Source organism: Salmo trutta, chromosome 32 (genome assembly GCF_901001165.1).
Source record: "Salmo trutta chromosome 32, fSalTru1.1, whole genome shotgun sequence".
NCBI classification, from domain to species: domain Eukaryota; kingdom Metazoa; phylum Chordata; class Actinopteri; order Salmoniformes; family Salmonidae; genus Salmo; species Salmo trutta.
The window spans coordinates 43,711,856-43,734,582 of record NC_042988.1 but is presented as its reverse complement, the minus strand read 5'-3'; the positions used below and the strand labels follow the sequence as shown (position 1 = coordinate 43,734,582).

Below are 22,727 nucleotides of genomic sequence, written 5' to 3'. Positions count from 1 at the left end.
AATCACCTGATCATGATCTTCAGTTTAGAATGACATGTGATTAATCAGCTGTGTTTGCTAGGGATGGAGAAAATGTGTGACACCAATCAGGTACTCGAGGGCCTGGAGTTACCCACCCCTGGTTTAGAGCAGGGCTGTCCAACCCTCTTCCTGGAGTTACCCACCCCTGGTTTAGAGCAGGGCTGTCCAACCCTCTTCCTGGAGTTACCCACCCCTGGTTTAGAGCAGGGCTGTCCAACCCTCTTCCTGGAGTTACCCACCCCTGGTTTAGAGCAGGGCTGTCCAACCCTCTTCCTGGAGTTACCCACCCCTGGTTTAGAGCAGGGCTGTCCAACCCTCTTCCTGGAGTTACCCAGCCCTGGTTTAGAGCAGGGCTGTCCAACCCTCTTCCTGGAGTTACCCACCCCTGGTTTAGAGCAGGGCTGTCCAACACTCTTCCTGGAGTTACCCACCCCTGGTTTAGAGCAGGGCTGTCCAACCCTCTTCCTGGAGTTACCCACCCCTGGTTTAGAGCAGGGCTGTCCAACACTCTTCCTGGAGTTACCCACCCCTGGTTTAGAGCAGGGCTGTCCAACCCTCTTCCTGGAGTTACCCACCCTTGGTTTAGAGCAGGGCTGTCCAACACTCTTCCTGGAGTTACCCACCCCTGGTTTAGAGCAGGGCTGTCCAACCCTCTTCCTGGAGTTACCCACCCCTGGTTTAGAGCAGGGCTGTCCAACCCTCTTCCTGGAGTTACCCAGCCCTGGTTTAGAGCAGGGCTGTCCAACCCTCTTCCTGGAGTTACCCACCCTTGGTTTAGAGCAGGGCTGTCCAACACTCTTCCTGGAGTTACCCACCCCTGGTTTAGAGCAGGGCTGTCCAACACTCTTCCTGGAGTTACCCACCCCTGGTTTAGAGCAGGGCTGTCCAACCCTCTTCCTGGAGTTACCCACCCCTGGTTTAGAGCAGGGCTGTCCAACCCTCTTCCTGGAGTTACCCACCCCTGGTTTAGAGCAGGGCTGTCCAACCCTCTTCCTGGAGTTACCCACCCCTGGTTTAGAGCAGGGCTGTCCAACCCTCTTCCTGGAGTTACCCACCCCTGGTTTAGAGCAGGGCTGTCCAACCCTCTTCCTGGAGTTACCCACCCCTGGTTTAGAGCAGGGCTGTCCAACCCTCTTCCTGGAGTTACCCACCCCTGGTTTAGAGCAGGGCTGTCCAACCCTCTTCCTGGAGTTACCCAGCCCTGGTTTAGAGCAGGGCTGTCCAACCCTCTTCCTGGAGTTACCCACCCCTGGTTTAGAGCAGGGCTGTCCAACACTCTTCCTGGAGTTACCCAGCCCTGGTTTAGAGCAGGGCTGTCCAACCCTCTTCCTGGAGTTACCCACCCCTGGTTTAGAGCAGGGCTGTCCAACCCTCTTCCTGGAGTTACCCACCCCTGGTTTAGAGCAGGGCTGTCCAACCCTCTTCCTGGAGTTACCCACCCCTGGTTTAGAGCAGGGCTGTCCAACCCTCTTCCTGGAGTTACCCACCCCTGGTTTAGAGCAGGGCTGTCCAACCCTCTTCCTGGAGTTACCCACCCCTGGTTTAGAGCAGGGCTGTCCAACCCTCTTCCTGGAGTTACCCACCCCTGGTTTAGAGCAGGGCTGTCCAACCCTCTTCCTGGAGTTACCCACCCCTGGTTTAGAGCAGGGCTGTCCAACCCTCTTCCTGGAGTTACCCAGCCCTGGTTTAGAGCAGGGCTGTCCAACCCTCTTCCTGGAGTTACCCACCCCTGGTTTAGAGCAGGGCTGTCCAACACTCTTCCTGGAGTTACCCAGCCCTGGTTTAGAGCAGGGCTGTCCAACCCTCTTCCTGGAGTTACCCACCCCTGGTTTAGAGCAGGGCTGTCCAACCCTCTTCCTGGAGTTACCCACCCCTGGTTTAGAGCAGGGCTGTCCAACCCTCTTCCTGGAGTTACCCACCCCTGGTTTAGAGCAGGGCTGTCCAACCCTCTTCCTGGAGTTACCCACCCCTGGTTTAGAGCAGGGCTGTCCAACCCTCTTCCTGGAGTTACCCACCCCTGGTTTAGAGTCTTTCCCGTCACCCAACACACCTCTAAACACTTGTGTAGAGCTGAGGGGATTGGATGGGTAGGTGTAAGCAATATGCTGAAAATGTTGACCTATTACATTCTTTCAGCTCTACAAGAAGTGCCTCTGGGAAAAAGATCTGTTCTGGACTCTGACCTGTCTATATTCTGAAAGTCAGAGGTCTACTCAGTGGGCTGAACACGGCAGAAAGACATGAAACGTACAGAGCCGTCCAGATGGACCTCCTATTCTGCATGGCAGGAGAACATGGGGACAATTTCAACTGCATTTCCTTGATTCCTCATCCAATGGGGTTTGAGAAGGCGACGAGGAGAGAGAATACGAAGAATGAAGGAAACGCAATTGAGATTCTTCCCATGGCAATGTCCCATTTATCTCTCCTTCCTCCCAGTGTGAACTTGTTCACTTCCTGTAAAGGGAATGGCTGGAAACAGAAACATGGTGGGAAACTCCACCTACGTCTCCACCAATACAATTCTTTTAGATTTGTGCGAAGTAGTGAACGAGTGTACACTTCAAGAGAAAGGAGTTATTATTGGGGAGCAGCCACCCCATACCTACGTCCCAAATGTTCTACAAACATATCTACCTCCCCATGTGCCCTGGTGAGAAGTAGAGAATAAGGTACCCGTTTGGCCCTAAGAACTGATCTCTGATCAGGTAACTGTGCTCCCTCTTAGTTTGAATAAGCAACCACGATAGGATGAAGTGGCCCTAAGAACTGATCTCTGATCAGGTAACTATGCTCCCTCTTGGTTTGAATAAGCAACCAGGTTAGGACGAAGTGGCACTAAGAACTGATCTCTGATCAGGTCCCATATTCATAACGTGTCTTAGAGTATGACCCCCTCCCCCCTGTCTGTCTATATGACGGGACTCGTTATGATCTGAAAGGTCAAACTGATCCTAGATCAGCACTCCTACTGGGATCAGCTTTGTGAATATGGGTCCTGCTTTCTGACCTCCTATTGGTTAAGCCAGGGCTCTACATTTACTTTTTTTTTTTACAAGTTGAAAATTGTAGGCGAACACGAAGAGATTTAGGAGCACAATCTAAATGATTGTAGATAATGAAGCTAGAATCCTTAATGTTTCTAGGCTCACTGGTGCTCCTAAATAAAACATTTCCAGGTGGCACAGCAGAATATTTAGGCGTGTATGAGAGTAAAATGGTGGCACTGTAGAGCTCTGTATCAGGGTTAAAACGGATTCATGTTAGCTGATCCCAGATCAGAGCTTAGGAACAACCTCAATCTGTCACATAAGGGATAGTTCACACAAATGTCAAAATCGGTCTGACATGAAATGTGAGGGATATCAGGGATAATGACTTGGTTGCATTGGGTTTGGACAATAATGCTACAAAGTTGGCATTTGGAGACCACGGCCAGGGGTGCGTTCAGTTCGCTTGAACGTTTGCTGAGTTGTAGAACGGTTTGTACTGAACGACACATTTTTCCAAAACGTTCTTTAACAGATATGTTTACTGCGTTCGGCGGGTGTCCCGGGGTGTGGCTTGGCGTTCGGCGGGTGTCCCGGGGTGTGGCTTGGCGTTCGGCGGGTGTCCCGGGGTGTGGCTTGAAACGAGTGACGTATTTAAAGGGCAGCGGGAGATTTATTTACCCCCACAACGCAAACCCTCCCTGTTTATTTACCCCCACAACGCAAACCCTCCCTGTTTATTTACCCCCACAACCCAAACCCTCCCTGTTTATTTACCCCCACAACCCAAACCCTCCCTGTTTGTTTACCCCCACAACCCAAACCGTCCCTGTTTATTGACCCCCACAACGCAAACCCTCCCTGTTTATTTACCCCCACAACCCAAACCCTCCCTGTTTATTTACCCCCACAACCCAAACCCTCCCTGTTTGTTTACCCCCACAACCCAAACCCTCCCTGTTTATTTACCCCCACAACCCAAACCCTCCCTGTTTATTTACCCCCACAACCCAAACCCTCCCTGTTTGTTTACCCCCACCGTCCCTGTTTATTGACCCCCACAACCCAAACCCTCCCTGTTTATTTACCCCCACAACCCAAACCCTCCCTGTTTATTTACCCCCACAACCCAAACCCTCCCTGTTTATTTACCCCCACAACCCAAACCCTCCCTGTTTGTTTACCCCCACAACCCAAACCGTCCCTGTTTATTGACCCCCACAACCCAAACCCTCCCTGTTTGTTTACCCCCACAACCCAAACCCTCCCTGTTTATTTACCCCCACAACCCAAACCCTCCCTGTTTATTTACCCCCACAACCCAAACCCTCCCTGTTTATTTACCCCCACAACCCAAACCCTCCCTGTTTATTTACCCCCACAACCCAAACCCTCCCTGTTTATTTACCCCCACAACCCAAACCCTCCCTGTTTATCAACTGAAAACGGGTACAGCACCAATTACATTTTTTTTGGGGGGGGGTGGGGGGGGTACTAAACGCAGCACATGTAAACCTTCCCTGTAGCTCAGTTGGTAGAGCATGGTGTTTGCAACGCCAGGGTTGTGGGTTTGATTCCCACAGGGGGCCAGCACAGAAGAAGAAAAAAGAATGAAATCTATGAAATTGAATGAAATGTATTCATTCACTACTGTAAGTTGCTCTGGATAAGAGCGTCTGCTAAATGACTAAAATGTTTTTAAAAAAACAAAGCATGGATTGCTGTATTCCTTGTCTATACAGGGTAAGGAAACCAGCATCATTTTCTAATAATTCAGGTAAACTATCCCTTTCAGCTTTAATAGTCAGGCAACTGCATCTTTTCACATCAACACAAGTCAATAATGAACACCCATTAGAAGACAGACTACGTCACAATATCACTTAGTATGGAGCGATGCACTGGATTGGCCATTCATACGGCATACTAAACAGTAGTGTGGACATTGGGATGTAGACAAATCTGTCAGTTTGTTTCTGGGGCCTCCACTTTAGCTCCAACCACATCTCTTAATCTGGGTGGTGTTCAGTATGGCACAGCATAGCAAAACGTTTTGCAACGGGAAAAAAACATACAGGAGTTTCTCTTCTGGTTTGGGGCATGTTCATTTACAGCACAACGTAGCAAAACATTTTAGTCTTTCTCTTCTGGTTTGGGGCATGTTCATTACGGCAGAGTAGCAAAACATTTCAGTTTGTTTCTCTTCCGTTTGGTGGCAGGTGAACCCCCACAGGTTCCAGAGGGTGGGGAGGTGAAGGTGGTGGTGTCTGATTGAATACCTTAGGTGGAGGATGGGCTGCCTGGTTGGTTCTGATGGAAGATCAACTTGCATGAGTTTAGATGTGAAAGAGGCTTAAGTGCAAAATCATTATTCCAACTCTGGTAATATGGTGAACACAACCACACTGAACAGAATACTCAGAAAACATCTTCAACACACTCAGAAGGGGGCAGAGGTGTAGTGGAGTAGAAACACAGGTTATTTTGCGGGAGCGTTTACCAGTCCCATCTTTTACATTAAAAAAAATGCATTGAAAGTTTATGGAGCATTACATGTACTCACTGTGAACGGTGATCATAGTTTACCTTCCTATCGGTTTCCACACTACATCACTGACTGGAGGGTTAGTCTGGCAACAGTCAGATATTATCCAAGCATTAAGCAACACAGATAATTCCTGAACTTTGAAATACCCCTCAACAGAAAAAGCAAGGCGGTGTATAAATGAACCAACTGCAGCAGAGGTATACAAACCTGAACTCTGGGGTTAGTGCAGCAAATAGCATCCCTATTCCCTACATAGTGTACTACTTTGACCAGAGTGACCTATAGGCAAAAGTAGTTCACTTTATATAGGGAATAGGGTGCGATTTTGGGACGCTGACCCTGCGGGTTGGTTGCACTTGCAACTCAAAACTAACATGACTGCTAAAGCACAGTTGTCAGACAGAAAGGAAGCCTATACAATCAAATATCAACAGCCTGCTATTGGGAGAATCAGCCCCGAGACCCCACAGCCATGAAACTAGACACAGGAGACAGCAGGGCTGCTCCCAAACAACACCCTGTATAGTGCAACACTTTTGAAAAGGGCCCTACGCTGTAATATAGTAGGGTGCCATGTAGGGACTAGGGTGGTGTGTAGAGACTAGGGTGTAGGGGCTAGGATGTAGAGACTAGGGTGCTGTGTAGGGACATGGGTGCCATTTGGGACACAGTCAGGAAATCTCAAGTGCGGGATGTCCTCTTCATCATCACAGACAGCATCAATGTCCACTGAGCAGGATGACTAACACAAAGCAATAAGTCCTAGCAAAGAAGGCATCTCTCCAACAGAACCACTTCTGGCATCAATCATGATCTAGTTCACTGAGTAACATGTTCTCCACGGCCCTCGTTTCCTTAGGAAGGGAGGAGGGGTGAGGATCAAGTGGCTTCTTTTTATTTCAAATCAGCACAGTGCATTTCTCCTCTGAAAGGGGGCTGCATCCCAACCTCCTTGATGCCTTTCTGTCCTCGCTTCCGTTCCTCAGTCACAAGCACTGATCACTAAGGCTGCATTTACAAAGACAGCCCAATTCTGTTCCGTTGCCCAATTATTGGGAAAAGAACTGATCTGATTGGTCAAAAGGCCCAATTAGTGGGAAAAGATCTGAATTAGGCTACCTGTGTAGACGCAGCCTAACAGGGTTAGGAGCTTGATGACAGGTTTCCAACAAGCATGCTTTCAGTTTAGACCAGTGCTCTCAACTAGGAAAGGAGACAAGGACAGGAGGACACCACCCACTCAACTAAATGGAAGGCCTCCTTAGTCCTCAACCCCAGTTCACTCCACAGCCATACATCCTTCAGTCTGTTTCAAGAACTCACCCCCCCCCCCCCCCCTCCCACAAAGGTCACTTAACCCTCCCTGGGGCTGGGCTGCCAGCCCAATCAGATCATCCGGTTGCGTTTATGGGTGGGGGAGTCTGTTATGATGTCATTGCACTGGGCGGAGCTGCGTTTCCTGGGGTTAGCGTCCAGGTGCAGGGCCATCTCCTCGGAGATGAAAGTGTTCAGGTCCACATCATGGAGACCGTTACGCCGACGCCCCACCGGAGTCGACCCACCCACACCGCCAGCAGCACCCCCCACGTGGGTGGGAGAGCCTGGGGTACCGGAACGAACACTGATGCTGGCCATAGCCCCACTTAGACCTGGAGAGAGGAGGAGAGGACAGATTGGAGAGGGGGGGGGGGGGGGGGGGAAGGATAAGGTAGGGAGGGGAGAAGGAAAGAAAAACACCACCATAAGGTCAAACTCAGTCATCGAACCCTGACTCAGAGAAGACATGAAATACCAAGGAAGTCTGTCTAGGATGCATTCAGGACATGGGGCACAATGGCACATCCCCCAAATGGCATCATAGTCCCTATATAAGCACTACTTTGGAACAGGGTCCATAGGGCTCTGGTCAACAAGGTAGTGAACTATGAAGGGCTGGGATGGGGAACTGGCGGCCCGCGGGCCACATGAGGTCCTCGGATCAAAAATGTTATTCTTTTTTTTTTAATAAACTTTTGGAACTCAGTCGTGGTCGCAACTTATAATAGTAGAATACACAACGTGCAATTTCAAAATGTGATTGCACCTCAGCTGGTTCTCTCGTTATGTAAGTCGCTGATAGTAATAGCCCATGTCAGCAAAAATTTTTTGGGGATTGCAAAGCTAGTTTTGCAGCCAGCTACCTAAACTTGTTATCATGGTCAAATTACTCATATGTTATGAAAATCACATGGCAAAATGTGCAGAATTACAGTAAACTTGATTTAAAAACAGCAACATTTCCTCTACACCCCATGGCAAAGTCTAGAATTGCACAAAATTAACTCTAAAATGTAAACATTGTCAGCTGTCAAGAGCGGGCTCACAAATGTTTTGCTCGCAATGTGTGTGTTAAGGGGTATTGATGTGGGTACGCAGACTCGCGAGAAACTGCGGCCCCTCGTGACTAGTTCAGATTCGTTTTGGCCCCCACCCCCATCGAAGTTGCCCCTCCCTGATGTAGGGAAAAGGGTGCAGTTTAGGACTCTGCCTCTGAATGACCAACACTAATCTTCCAGAGATGTTCAATTGGGTTCAAGTCCAGGCTCTGGCTGGCCACTCAAGAACAGTGACACTTTTCCCAAAGCCACTCCTGCGTTGGCTGTGTGCTTACGGTTGTTGTCCTGTTGGAAGGTGAACCTTCGCCCCAGTCAGCGGTTCTGAGCGCTCTGGAGCAGATTTTCATTAAAGATCTCTGAACTTTGCTTCGTTCATCTTTCCCTCGATCTTGACTAGTCTCCCAGTCCCTGCCGCTGAAAAACATCCCCACAGCATGCTGCTGCCACCATGCTTCACCGTGGGGATGGTGCCAGGTTTTCCCCCAGACGGGACTCTTGTCATTCAGGCCAAAGATTTCAATCTGGGTTTTAGCAGACCAGAGAATCTTGTTTCTCATGATCAGAGTCATTAGGTACCTTTCGGCAAACTCCAAGCAGTTTCACTGAGGAGTGACTTCTGTCTGGCCACTACCATAAAGGCCTAATTGGAGGAGTGCTGCAGAGATGGCTGACCTTCTGGAAGGTTCTCCCATCTCCACAGAGGAACTCTGTCAAGAGTGACCAGCAGATTCTTGGTAACCTCCCTGACCAAGGCCCTTCTCCCCCGAATGCTCAGTTTGGCTGGGCGGCCAGCTCTAGGAAGAGAGTCTTGGTGGTTCCAAAATGGAATAAGTTAAGAGGCCACTGTGTTCTTGGGGACCTTCAATGCTGCAGACATTGTTTTTGTACCCTTAACCAGATCTGTGCCTTGACACAATCCTGTCTTAGAGCTCTAAGGACAATTCCTTCGACCTCATGGTTTGGTTTTTGCTCCGACATGCACTTGTCAACCGTGGGACCCTATATAGACAGGTGTGTGCCTTTCCAAATCATGTCCAATCAATTTAATTTACCACAGGTGGACTCCAATCAAGTAGTAGAACATCTCACGGATGATCACTGGAAACAGGATGCACTTGAGCTCAATTTCGTGTCTCATAGCAAAGGATCTGAAAACTTATGTAAATAAGTGTTTTTTGGCTCTTTTTTAAAGTAACAAAATGTTTAAAAATTTTAAAAAAATGGTTTTGCTTTGTCATTATAGGGTATTGTGACGTCATTATTGTATTGTGTAGATTAATGAGGACATATTATTTAATACATTTTAGAAGGCTGCAACGTAACAAAATGTGGAGGGAGGGGAAAATCAGGGGGTCTGAATACTTTATGAATGCACTGCATCTGTATTTACTGTGCAGTGCTGTCCCCTCTGTCCCTAACCATTAGAACTAGATATCTGTGTCTTTACTGTGCAGTGCTATGTCCCCTCTGACCCTAACCATTTGAACTAGATATCTGTGTCTTTACTGTGCAGTGCTATGTCCCCTCTGACCCTAACCATTAGAACTAGATATGTGTGCATTTACTGTGTAGCGAGCTGCCCAGTGACAGGAGTCAACCAGACGAGCTAAAATGCTTTCCTTGACGCAAGCATAGAAGACAACACTGAACCATGCATGAGAGCACCAGCTGTTCCGGACTCAGAGTATGCACTGACCAGCTGGCAAGTGTCTCCACTAACATTTCAACCTCTCCCTGACGTAGTCTGTAATACCTATACGTTTCAAGCAGACCACCATAGTCCTTGTGCCCAAGAATGCCAAGGTAACCTGTCTAAATGACTACCGCGCCGCCTCATCACTATGCTAAGGACCCTGGGACTAAATACCTCCCTCTGCAACTGTATCCTGGACTTCCTAAGGGCCGTCCCCAGGTGGTGAGTGTAGCCAATACCATCTGCCACACTGACCCTCAACATGGGGCCCCTCAGGGGTCCGTGCGTAGTCCTCTCCTGTACTCCCTGTTCACCCATGACTGCGTGGCCTGGCACAACTCCAAAGCCATCATTAAGTTTCCCGACAACAGGACAGTGGTCCCTCAGGAGGATGAAAAAATTTGGCATGGGCCCTCAGATTCTCAAACGCTTCTACAGCTGCACCATTGAGAGCATCTTGACTGGCTGCATCAACACTTGGTATGGCAACTGCTTGGCATCCGACTGCAAGCCGCTACAGAGGGTAGCGCGTACAGCCCAGTACGTCACTGGAGCCGAGCTCCCTGCCATCCAGGACCTTTTCACCAGGCGGTGTCAGAAGGCACTGAAAATTGTTAAAGGCTCCAGCCACCCAAGTCATACTGTTCTCTCTGCTACTCCACGGCAAGCGGTACCGATGCACCAAGTCTAGAACCAACAGGACCCTGAACAGCTTCTATCCCCCAAGCAATAAGGCTGCTAAATAGTTAGTCCGGGTAGCTATTGGTTATCTGCATTGACCCTATTTGACTCATCACATACGTTGCGGATACTGTTTATTATCCGTCACTTTATTCCTAATTATATGTACATCTCTACCTCAATTACCTCGTGCCCCTGCATATCCACTCTGTACTGGTGCCCAGTATACATAGCCAATTTATCGTTACTCATTGCCAGGGATGTGGGTTCGATTCCCACAGGGACCAATAACAAATAGTTTCAAATGTATGCACTCACTACTGTAAGTAGCTGTGGATAAGAACATCTACTAAACGACTAAAACGTAAAATGTGTATTATTACGCATTTGATTTTTCTATTATTTATCTATTTTCTTTCTCTCTGCATTGTTGGGAAGGGCTCGTAAGTCAACATTTCACTGTTAGTCTACACCTGTTGTTGACGAATAAAATTTTATTTGACTTGGAGCCAAGTTTTAGACCAAGCACACGCCAAAATCCAAAGAAATCGTTGATTGGCCACAGCATCAAACATTTTGTAATGGCCATCTCAGTCACCTGACATGAAACCCATTGAAAACCTGTGGTTTAAATTGGGCGTCAACCATTTTGATCACTGAGAGAAAACAGTTACTTGCTGAACCAAATCTCTCTCTGCTCAATTGTATTAGAATAAAATGAAACACACTACCGGTCAAAAGTTTTAGGACACCAACTCATTTCAAGGGTTTTTCCTTTATTTTTACTATTTTCTACATTGCAGAATAGTGAAGACATCAAAACTATGAAATTACACATGGAATCATGTAGTAACCAAAAGTTTTATACAAACCAAAATATATTTCATATTTGAGATCCTTCAAATAGCCACCCTTTGCCTTGACAGCTTTTGCACACGCTTGACAATATCTCAACAAGCTTCATGCTTTTCACACAGTCTTGAAGGAGTTCCCACATATGCTGAGCATTCGTTGGCTGCTTTTCCTTCACTCTGCGGTCCGACTCCTCCCAAACCATCACAATTGGGTTGAGGTCGGGGGATTGTGGAGGCCATGTCATCTGATGCAGCACTCCATCACTCTCCTTCTTGGTTAAATAGCCTTTACACAGCCTGGAGGTGTGTTGGGTCATTGTCCTGTTGAAAAACAAATGATCGTCTCACTAGCCCAAACCAGATGGATTGGCGCATTGCTGCAGAATGCTGTGGTAGCCATGCTGGTTAAGTGTGCCTTGAAATCTAAATAAAATCAGACAATGTCACCAGCAAAGCACCCCCACACCATAACACCTCCTGCTCCATGCTTTACGGTGGGAAATACACATACGGAGATCATCCGTTCACCCACACAGCAAACACAAAGACACAGCGGTTGGAACCAAAAAGCTCCAATTTGGACTCCAGACCAAAGGACAAATTTCCACTAGTTTGATGTCCATTGCTCGTGTTTCTTTGCCCAAGCAAGTCTCTTCTTATTGGTGTCCTTTAGTAGTAGTTTCTTTGTAGTAATTTGACCATGAAGGCTGATTTACAGTCTCCTCTGGATCTTCCATTCCTGTGGCGGTCCTCATGAGAGCCAGTTCCATCATAGACTGCACTTGAAGAAACGTTCAAAGTTCTTGACATTTTCCATATTGACTGACCTTCTTGTCTTAAAGTAATGATGGACTGTCGTTTCTCTTTGCTTATTTGAGCTGTTCTTGACATAATATTTACTTGGTCTTTTACCAAATAGGGCTATCTTCTGTATACCCCCTACCTTGTCACAACACAAATGATTGGCTCAAATTCATTAAGGGAAGAAATTCCACAAATTTACTTGTAAGGCACACCTGTTAATTGAAATGCATTCCAGGTGACTACCTCATGAAGCTGGATGAGAGAATGCCAAGTGTGTGTAAAGCTGTCATCAAGGCAAAGGGTGGCTATTTCAATAACCTCAAATATAAAATATATTTTGATTTGTTTAACACTTAATTCCTTAATGTGTTATTTCATAGTTTTGATGTCTTCACTATTATTCTACAATGTAGAAAATAGTAAAAAAAGAAAAAACCTTGAAAGAGCAGGTGTTCTAAAACTTTTGACCGGTACTGTAACTTCCCCATTTTTTTAACCATAAAATACAGCTCAGTACTCAAATTGTTGATTTTACACAGTCATTTTTGCTCACCTTTATCAAGGCTGTCAATTTTAGACCCCACTGTATATCTGTGTATTTACCATGCAGTGCGATGGCCTCTCTGAAGGGCTGAAGGTCAGCCTCCACAGAGGAGTCAGTCTCAGGGGCCGGGGGAGGCCGGTTAGGGGAGACCATGGTCAGTCTGTGTCCTGGGGTGAGGGTGGCTCTGGAGCTCCGGGGGGGTGGGGCCCGGCCACACAGGAAGCTGATGAGGTCCTCTCGCCGAATTGTTCTCCTCCTTTTCTTCACCCAGGCCAGCACATCCTTGTTGCGACGCTGGTGGCCGATCTGTATACCTAGGTCGTAGCTACGCTGGTGGGCCTCCACGGACTCTGTGTGTGTGGGGGGGGGGGGGGCAGAAAGAGAGAAAGGAGAGTGTGTGACATTAAGTGAGAAAGTGAGAACATGTGATGAGACTTGGCTAAAGGTTCCTTTGTGTAGCCTGAGTGAAACGTGTGACTAACAGTTGACAGTTCAGGCAGGCAGCCCCCCCCCCCCTTCCAGAGGTTGCCAGTCAGACAGCACAGATGCTGGAATCATGATCCTGGAGAGCCATAGGGTATGGAGGCTTTTGTCCTAGTCTAGCACGAACACACCCGATTCAACTATCCACAGGGACTCTTGATGATCAGCTGAATCAGATGTGTTAGTGCTGGACTGGAACTAGCCGTTGAACATGACTCTGTTCCAATACACATTAGTTATTGGACCAAGGCGTCTTCTATACGGGGAGGTTTTGATAAGAGCCTCGGCGCTCGGTCTGAACATTAACATGCATCACTTGAGGTAAGGTCTGTATGCTTCCAAAACTAACACACACATCTGTATCTATCTATATCTTTCATATCAGCAAGAAATCATTTCCAAAAAACAAAAAGGTATAATTGATAAACACCTTTTTAGGGTTAGGGTTCCCACACGCCATATCTCCATGTTAGAGGCCATCACCTGTGCTAATTAGCTATGTGCTCCGAACACCTGTGTAACCATAACTCGGGAAGCGCAGCACAAGTGTAGTTTCATTTGATGAGGCACCCATAGCTGTGTGGATCTGTAACTGCTACAGTAAGTATCATTTTTTTTCTCTCACTGATAAAAGGGCCATATGTTTCGACAGCCGTATCCGAGCGATAATTATTGACTTTTCTAAACCTAAAAAAATACAGCGACGGGATTGTAGTTCACATGAGCCAGTCGTTAGCAAAGGTGGTGGCTAAAAACTGTAGGAAGAAGGCAGAATGCCGACTACAGTTTGAGAGTTAGGCTGAACACCGTGCTGTGCTCTCCAGGACCAGAAATTGAGAAGACGGCTGTAAACTGTGAGATGGTCAATATTCAGGTGACTAGAACAGGCCCTTGATTGTTTACAAGTTTCTATCGATCTACTAATCAATACATGTCCTGTTTACAGCAGAATGACAAAGGAAAGCCTATGGACTTTATGACGAGCCTTTGGCCCTCAACCATTTTTTTGGGCTACTGTACATTTTGCTTTGTCCCGATTACCCTTTATTGAGTCTTCTGAAGTACCCTACCCCCTGTGGTAGGCCAAGTACCTTGACAACTACTGTACAAATCAATACATGCTTAGACTACAGCAGAACGATAATGAAAAGCCTATAGACTTATGATCATCCTATACTGTCGTGAAAGCAAGTTAGAAGACAAGAAAGTGAAAACAGTTGAGTGTCCCTGACACCTACCTTTGTACAGGTTGGTCACAGCTGTGGCAGCGTTCTGAAACGGCACCCACAAAGAAAGCCCCCCCTGTTGGTGACATACTCGGTCTGTCGAGACAACACACCACCAAATACATTACAGGTTTGTTGGAATTTCCTACTAAGATAGATAGCCTGGTTGACAACAGTACATAAATAGCCTGGTTGACAACACTTTACATAAATAGCAAGTTAGGCCCCAATTATTGTACAGTACTCCCACTTTAGTAGTACATGATGCAAGGCAACACATGAGACTGAAAGCGTCTTGATTACAGGACTGTTTTTATTCGCCATTTTGTCTTGCATCTAGAGTTGCAGGCGGGCTTTGGAATAAAAATAACTGTCAGCCAGCACTAGATGGCCAACTCGACAGTTTATGAGCACGAGTGCATAACGCACCAACTAAAGTTGCCCTTTCAGCAGGAAAGTTGCAGTCGTAAATTATACATACTTGATACCTTAGTAACTAAAGAATTGATGGTTACGATACTTCAGTATATCTATGAGAAGTATTACAGTAGCAGGTAAGAATTCTCAATAACCCCAAAGCCAATAGTAAATCTTCGCCATTTTGTTTAATTTTCAGTATGCATTGATAAAACTCGGGTTATTCGTTGACTGTAGACTTAAACCAAAACGGATAATATAACTTTCATGTATATCTATGGTAAGTAATATTAGCCCCACACACCTAACAAAAAGGCAACACTGAAAGACGCAATCTGTCACAAGGGAATGTCGCGTAGCGATGATTGTTGTTTCCATCGCCATTTTGTTTCTCTAATACATGCACTCAACAGCGTTTAACGTTAGCTACTTGTTCACTGACATTGTCGGACTCGCAGTTTCTCTAACCAGATGGTTAACTCAGTAACAGTATAAACCATATTAGTTTAAAGACTGTATTTGATAGCTATTCAACTAACTTAAATACCAAAAGTGTGTTGGCTGGTTAGGTTGCTTGGCAGTTATCGTTAACGAGTTAGACGTTAGCTAACAGCCAGATCAAACTACTGTAATGTTTAAGAAATTGTTTAGTTTCATAAAGATACATTTAGGTGTTCTGTTTTACTAACACAAAAAAGGAGCAAACTATAATTACGGGATGTCTTGACTTAAGACGGCAAACAGTTGCTATAGTACAGTAGCTAGTTAACCAGCTGATCAGCTGAGCTGGTAAACTAGCTAGTTGGCTACTAGCTAGGTAGCTAACATTAGCTAGTTCCCACCGCCACTAACAGTGACTGTGTAGCATAGCAAGCTCAGTAACAAGGCACAGGGGTGGCAGCCGACTAACGTAAGTTAGTTAGCTAGTTCTGGTCTTGTCTCGGACCTTTGTAGAGCTGAGCCACAGCAGTGGCGGAATTCTGGAAGAGATGCCATAATTTATCCTGGTCGTTATCGGCCTCCTCCTCGTTTGACTCCCTTTGCTCCGCTTCGGCCAAACACTGCCGCTCCCATTTTGAGAACCAATGTTCGGGTCCGTGTTCTTGAATCTCCGGGTCTCCGTCTTTCTTCTTCTCCTCCATTTACCACGCTAAACCCTCAGGTAGATTACAACTTTAGTATGTCGATGAATAAATTACTTGGCGATGCGTATAAATGTCCGTTAGTGAATTCATTAATTTTGTTATTACTTACTAGCTGTTTCTCAAACCGACTACTCCGGTCTGAAAAGACTCTTCAACTAGTTTGGACGTTGCCGACGTCCGCCTATGTAAAAGTCAGACTACCGTGTTGTCGTTTCTACTCCGCCTCTATTTCAAGCAGTGATTGGCTAGTATGGCTCTGGGTCGTGGCTTCAGGTTTGTGCTGAAGGTTTCACTGGACCACAGAAACATCTGTCATAGAAATGACATAAAGGAACGCCACGAAAATTCTTAGCTACTTAAGCTTGTGTGAGAAGTAAAAAGCTGTGCTTTTAGGTTTCCACTAGAATTTATAGCCATTCAACATTTATGGAAGCCCATACCCGCCACCAAAAACATTTTGAAATGTTAATACTATCGAAACATTTAGAGGTACTAGCTACATTTTCTTTATATACTATTTACATTTTTTTTAATGCTATCTCAAAATGTAAAGACACTAAGTCAACATTTCGAAATAGTAAGTCAACATTTGGAGATGCTAACTAACAATTTTGAAATACGTAAGTCAACATTTCAAGATACTAACTCAAAATTTCGAGATACTAACTCGACATTTAGAGAAAGTAGAACATACATATAGGATATGTTTCTTAATTTGTAGCATTATGTGGCGGTTTCCATCTACCCACATTGCAAAGATCAGCGCAGCAGGACCGCTGGCAAATGTGTAGTGAGCTGGCATTTGCCCCAAAATTTGGGATAAAATCATGTATTTATAGTCTAAAATAGGCCTATTTATTTGTGTTAAGAGAAAAAAGTTTATATTCAAACTTTGGGTGGTCCCTTATCAATTAATCAATCAACACAGTGATGACATACAATGTGAGTAACTTTTTAATTACAGATGCAAAGACCTACGTGATGCAACCCTGCATAAAGCCCTGTTAGTTCTATTGTCCAATCGCAGTTGTTGTCTAGTTTTCTTTTAACCATGATGCGAACAACTCTGGTCCCATCATAGCCCATATAAAACTATTTTACACCTGATTTATTACTATGTCATTCCCTACAACTAGGGTCCCACGTTTTACCTGGTTAGGTTAGTCTACCAGAACTGGAAAAACTCTGGGCCCCAGGAAACCACCCCCCCCAGCAACTCTGGGCCCCAGGAAACCCCCCCCCCCCCCAGCTTTTTCTCGGTACTCCCTGTTTCAATCCATTTTCTTTTGTGTGGTGTGTAATGAACCCGACCCAGGGCTGAGCTCATTGCTGATCGAACACCTTCAAGGCTGGAGGCAGACAGGTGTGAATCTAGGGGACCTGTCCTCAAGTAAAGGGAACCCCAGTTTGTGTAACAACATGGACTGAGTGTTAAGTGAATTAATTAAAACATTTAGCAGCTCAGCTATGTTTACAAGACAAAGTTTGAGGAACTTTTAATCAAATGGCTACAGACTATTTGCATTGCCCCCCCTCTCTTCCACGCTGTTGCTACTCTCTGTTATTATCTATGCATAGTCACTTTAATAACTCTACCTACATGTACATATTACCTCAATTATCTCGACTAACTGGTGTCCCCACACATTGACTCTGTACCGGTACCCCCCCCCCCCCCGCCCCCCCCCGTATATAGCCTCGCTATTGTTATTTTACTGCTGCTCTTTAATTATTTGTTACTTTTATGGGGAATTTTCTTAACTGCATTGTTGGTTAAGGGCTTGTAAGTAAGCATTTCACGGTAAGGTCTACACCTGTTGTATTCGGCGCATGTGACAAATACAATTTTATTTGATTTTGATTTGATTCTTCACAACGTAGCTATATAATTATTTAATAGGCCACTTTCCTTATACAGCAGGACATTACAAGTGATGTGTCTGGTATGATATCTATGGTAATCATGGCAGCTTGTTGGTCAAGACCGGGTTAGGCCAGTGTGTGTGTGTTCCTGTGTGTGGGTGGAGGTAGATGAACAAGACATTCCAATAGCTTTGGATGAGTCAGCTGAAAAGCTGTTGTACCTCACTACAGCAACTTTCAGCACCCTTCCCCTATCTCTCCACTAGAGGGCACGGTTTTCCTACAAATAGAACATCTCTCATCACTCAGTTCATATTGCTTCATCTATGATAGGAGGGAAGGATACTCTTCATATTGTAGCTAATAGCTACAACAATAACAAACATACTAGCTATGTATTAACAACGTACTAAACAAATTCAGTATGAGTGTGTGGGTCCACTATGAGGCTTGAGATATCATTTAATTCCTCTGAACCTTTCAAGTTTACTGCATTTTACAACAGTCCCATAACAATGTATGAGTGTGTGGGTCCACTACGAGGCTTGAGATATCATTTCATTCCTGTGAACCTTTCAAGTTTACTGCATTTTACAACAGTCCCATAACAATGCAGTAAATAGTGCAGCTAACACCAGTTTTATAGGATTTTAACATATTGTGCCATGTACAGTATCTAGCCTATGCATGGTACATATTATCAGGTATGCTATTAGAAATAAACAATCAACTTTAGCCCAACTGATGCAGCAAAGTGCAAATAAATAGGTTGAAGCATGGGGTTGGCTATCTGCATTCACCCCCCTTTATTTAACTAGGCAAGTCAGTTATGAACAAATTCTTATTTACAATGACAGCCTACGCTGGACGATGCTGGGCCAATTGTGCGCAGCCCTATGGGACTCCCAATCACGGCCGGTTGTGATACAGCCTTGTATCAGTGTATTGTGTCAAAATGTTGCAATGTTCAGTTGTCCAGTTATGTACCAGAGAATTTATTTGGATTGGAAAATTGAAGCTTAGAGACAAAAAAATGATGTTTGGCCCTTTCACTCAGTTTTTACACTGCGATATTGACTCATCATATATCCTTAAAACAGAATATACTCCAAAGCGGGAAAAATAATACAATTTATACAACTCATATCCATAGCACTGGAGAATAAAACTTATGTTATGTGTTTGCAGTGGCTTGTTGCAATTCTTTTAAAGAAAATGGGCCCTTTAAGTGCATCCAGTACAGTCCTATTTCTGGTAAACGCTATAACCCAGGGGTGTCAAAATCCGGCCCATGGGTGTTTTTTTGGGGGGGGACGGGGGACGAAGGAACATACTTAATATAGGCTTACTTTAAAATGACTAAAACCAAATTGAAACTTTGTAAATTATAATTGACTTACATTCATAGTTTCTTGACTGTGTCCAGCTTGCTAATAATCACCAAAATGAAGGCTAGACAGTCAGGGAGCATCGAAAATTCAGAAAACGATGGATAGAGGACAATTTCTTGCACATTTTGACGGTGTGGAAATATAACCAATTTTCAGTGCGGCCCTCCGGACCTCGTTGAAGACCGAATGCGGCCCCCGGAGCAAAATGATTTTGACACCTCTGCTATAACCCGTTATACCAACTAACTTATAATATTAACTAGGATTATATATTTTTTTACTGCCATGAGTTGTAACCTATGATTGCTGACCAGTATATTGGTTAATGAAAAATACACAGTCAGTCAGCGAGCGACCCAGCGATTGTGCTGTGTGCGGGAGTGTTTAGATCTCCATGCGGATGTGACATTTCAGAGAAGAGCGCGACCGCCATTTTGAGTTTTACCTCAAACTCAACATCACAAACCAAGGAAGCGGGTGAGAGGCTCTGGCTGTGACCGGGCACATTTCGTAATTGAACAGACGTTTGAAATGCGACAAGGTGCTGAATTTTGTTGCTAATAGTAATACGGTGGTTTAATGTGTGGGAAAGTCGATATCGGGCTGTGGCATCGCTATCACCCTAAACTTCTAAATTACTGCGATTCCAAATTAGAAGCAGGTTTGAATGGATAGCTTTTTTCTCTGCTCTCCCCCAGACGAGGGACAATCGGAGGAGCACACGGACTGGGAATATCGAAGGGAAAGTTGTATTTCAATGTGCATCGATCGTTTATGAACATTTGTTTTCCCTGTTTGACTCATTTCGTTAGTTGGCTGCCTTGTGCCAGTTGGCTTTAAAGCAGGGCAACAATATTTGTTTCTCAGGCTGCAGGTCGTGAGTTGTCTTTCTCACTTAGCCAATTGCCCCATTATTACCTGGGGTAAAGTCGGATTTAATATAATTCCACGGGTCTCCCTTTTTGGAGCCGTAGTCATCACCACCGTCGGCGACTTGCACCCATCAAGGCGCCGAGATTGGGCGAATAGCAAGCAAATACGTCCGCGTTTCTCTGCCTGCTCCTCCACCGACCTCCTCCCCTCAATCCCCGGCGCTGACGGGAGAAGAGGCCGAGGTTGTTTTAGAACAGGCCCAGCCGCCAAGGTTCGACCTGTCTATTCCACCTCCGCACCCTCAAACACCTCACCAACAACCCAGAAACCGGCTCCCCGCGGAACCAGCAACACACAAGTTCGAGGGGAACAAAGACAACAGGCATCATCCCTTCACAACAGTTGCCAACATGAACCACCACCACACTCAACAGCAGCAGAAAGCCGGCGAGCAACAACTTAGCGAGCCCGAGGATATGGAGATGGAAGGTAAAATGCCACGGGAAGGCACAACAAACGAAAACAATGACATGAAAATAGTTGAAGTGCATAGCTAGCGTGAACTGATGTATCGTTCCTGTAAACATCAAGGCCTGCCACAATGGTCATAACTCATTTTGCTGATGATGCGCCCATTGCAGCAGCATCTGACCTCGTTCGCTCGTTTAGTCAGTAGCCAACGTTAGCTAGCTAAGTTAGTGTTGTTGACGTCAAATACCAGCGTCATGGATGTAACTAGTTAGTTAACGTTGGACAACCCGGTAACTAGCCGAGACTCGCTAACACATGCAACTGGCAGGTTAGCACATTCACGGACTGATTTCTTGCACTCTCACTGTCTGACGTTAGCTAGCTAGCCAAGTTGGCGTGATAAACGTGGCGCAGTCAACTTGGTAGCTAACGTTAGGTAGCTACCGATGGTGAAAACATCCGTTTGGGTTTAACGTAAGCCAACTTGAGTGAAACATTACACAAACCACATGTTTTACAGTATATTTACAACCGCCATATGTCGCCTAACAAGCTAACTTAGATTATATTTTGATCAGTTGGCTAGTTAGCAATAGCATGTAAAATTCATTCATCGCGGTTAGCTAGCCAACCTGCTGGTTGCCAAATAAACCGACTCAATAGCTCACTCACGCTACAATATCGATCGTTTGTGCACGGTCACAGGGGTTACGTTAACACAATTTTAGTCTGAATGTTACACCCCCGTTCATGTTTGTAAACAGTAGCCCACTTAGCTAAAGTTAGCTCGTTTCACTTGACTCTTTGAGCCTACGCATGCAGTTTTAACAATGGCTATTAATGACCCAGCAGTATTAGGCAAATGTTGCTATTTACTTACACCTTTGACTGACCAATTGGTAGTTAGGTATTTTACAGTGATCTCATGGCTACTGTGCGTTTACTATTTGTCTGTTAACTAGCCTGTGTAATGTATTTGTAATTAGCTAACTAACGCCAGCTCTGCTTAGCCGCGAATCAGCGAACGTTAGCCATGCTACAGTAACCAGGTAACAAGGTGCGATCACTCAGTGGTACAAATTCATCGCGTCACTCAGTTTTGTTGTAAACAGTATATGTATAATTTAATAACGTGTATTTGTAATATAATTGTTTTTGCTGTATTATGATTTGTTAACTGAAAATGGTTAGCCTTAGCTAGCGCTTAGTGACGTTACAGGAGGCCTCTCCGTGGACGGGGGTGTGTGGCGATTCCAAGATGGTGGATACTTAGCTAGCGTTTTAAAGCGATCAATGTGAAGCAAGGCCTTACCTGTTTGTTTACGTTTTTTATAAAGGAATGGTTTGCATCATCGCCATTGAGACTCGCATTTTCAAATGACCTAGCTATACAGGAAATAATCATGTAGCTAGCTAGATAGCTAACTAATTTAGCAGTGGTGATATCTAGCTGAAAGACCTACTTCATTAGCTAGCAAAGAGGTACTAGCTAGCTTACAATTCAGTTAATCAACACAGATGCGTCAATTTGGTTTGCCATACATCAACGATAGTCTAAGCTAGCTGGCGAACTAACGTTACTGAAATAAGCACTAGTGCCCAAAAGATGCCCAGAAATATTTAATGGAGCACAGCTAGATAGATGGCGTTTAGCCAAGTTTAGGATTTAGCCAACATAAGAACTCGAGGTGGGTGGCAGTGCGGGGTTTATGTTTCTGCGGCAAGGCCTGCATGTGGAGGTTGCATCGACACAGCCATCGCGCGGGGATTTGCTGCTTCATTGTATGAAGACAACGCGTGTGGCTCGCCATTTTTAATGATCCTCATTTGTTGAGACAGTCAACAACATTTCTGACAGTTTAGCAATATTTTCATCAATAGCATGCTCTTTAGCATTTTGATCAATTGTGATGCATATGATGGAGATTACACATCATTCATCATTACCACAGGTGCATTAGTCCAACTGATATATAATCTCTGTTTGATTTATTTACACAACTGATGAGCAGATTCAGGTCTCGCTGAGGTGCATGGACAAGAGGCCTTCCACTGTAATAGTCATATACATCAACCAGTTGGTTTACATTGGCACCTTGTCATTCTTATAACCATTTTAATGTCTTACTAAATGTACCTAACTTAACACCAGTAGTTATTCCTGGCCTGGCCCCTTTCCCATCCCAGCTGCTGAATACTAGTCTAATAGCCATGCGCTACTCTTACTAAATGTACCTAATTTAGCACCAGTGGTAAGCACTCCTACTCTGAGATGCAGGACAAACTGATCCTAGAGCAGCACTCCTACTGAGATGCAGGACAAACTGATCCTAGAGCAGCACTCCTAC

At 45.4% G+C, this 22,727-nt stretch overlaps 2 protein-coding genes and 1 non-coding gene across 4 annotated transcripts in view; 1 reads left to right on the top strand and 2 right to left on the bottom strand.

The window, feature by feature from the left end:
- Positions 1–4,772: 4,772 nt before the first annotated feature.
- On the bottom strand, positions 4,773–15,971 carry LOC115171980 (UPF0472 protein C16orf72 homolog). Its single transcript, XM_029729219.1, has 4 exons — positions 15,583–15,971; positions 14,232–14,315; positions 12,570–12,860; positions 4,773–7,208 (listed from the first exon to the last, which is right to left on the bottom strand). Exons 1-4 carry the CDS (start codon positions 15,776–15,778, stop codon positions 6,946–6,948), a joined length of 834 nt encoding a protein of 277 aa, XP_029585079.1. The 5' UTR covers positions 15,779–15,971; the 3' UTR covers positions 4,773–6,945.
- Positions 15,972–16,088: 117 nt separating this feature from the next.
- Positions 16,089–16,249, bottom strand: LOC115172024 (small nucleolar RNA SNORA14). The gene has a single exon (XR_003871363.1). It is a non-coding gene; the product is annotated as a small nucleolar RNA SNORA14 (small nucleolar RNA).
- A 3,082-nt stretch (positions 16,250–19,331) lies between these two features.
- LOC115171979 (ubiquitin carboxyl-terminal hydrolase 7) overlaps positions 19,332–22,727 on the top strand; it is a 57,956-nt gene continuing 54,560 nt past the window's right edge. Inside the window, exon 1 of one of the 2 annotated variants that reach the window (XM_029729218.1) lies at positions 19,332–20,397. In XM_029729218.1, the coding sequence (XP_029585078.1) occupies positions 20,319–20,397 (79 nt within the window). In that variant the 5' untranslated portion in view covers positions 19,332–20,318. The remainder of the gene's footprint in view (positions 20,398–22,727) is intronic. The other variant, XM_029729217.1, reaches the window with a different exon arrangement.

Excerpts from the sequence above, each read along its gene's own strand:
- LOC115171980 (XM_029729219.1), bottom strand. The coding sequence starts at position 15,778 with ATGGAGGAGAAGAAGAAAGACGGAGACCCGGAGATTCAAGAACACGGA. Across the intron at positions 12,861-14,231 it reads TGTGACCAACCTGTACAAAG|AGTCCGTGGAGGCCCACCAG; the intron begins GTAGGTGTCAGG and ends CCACACACACAG. Across the intron at positions 7,209-12,569 it reads AGAGGCCATCGCACTGCATG|GTCTAAGTGGGGCTATGGCC; the intron begins GTAAATACACAG and ends TCCTCTCTCCAG.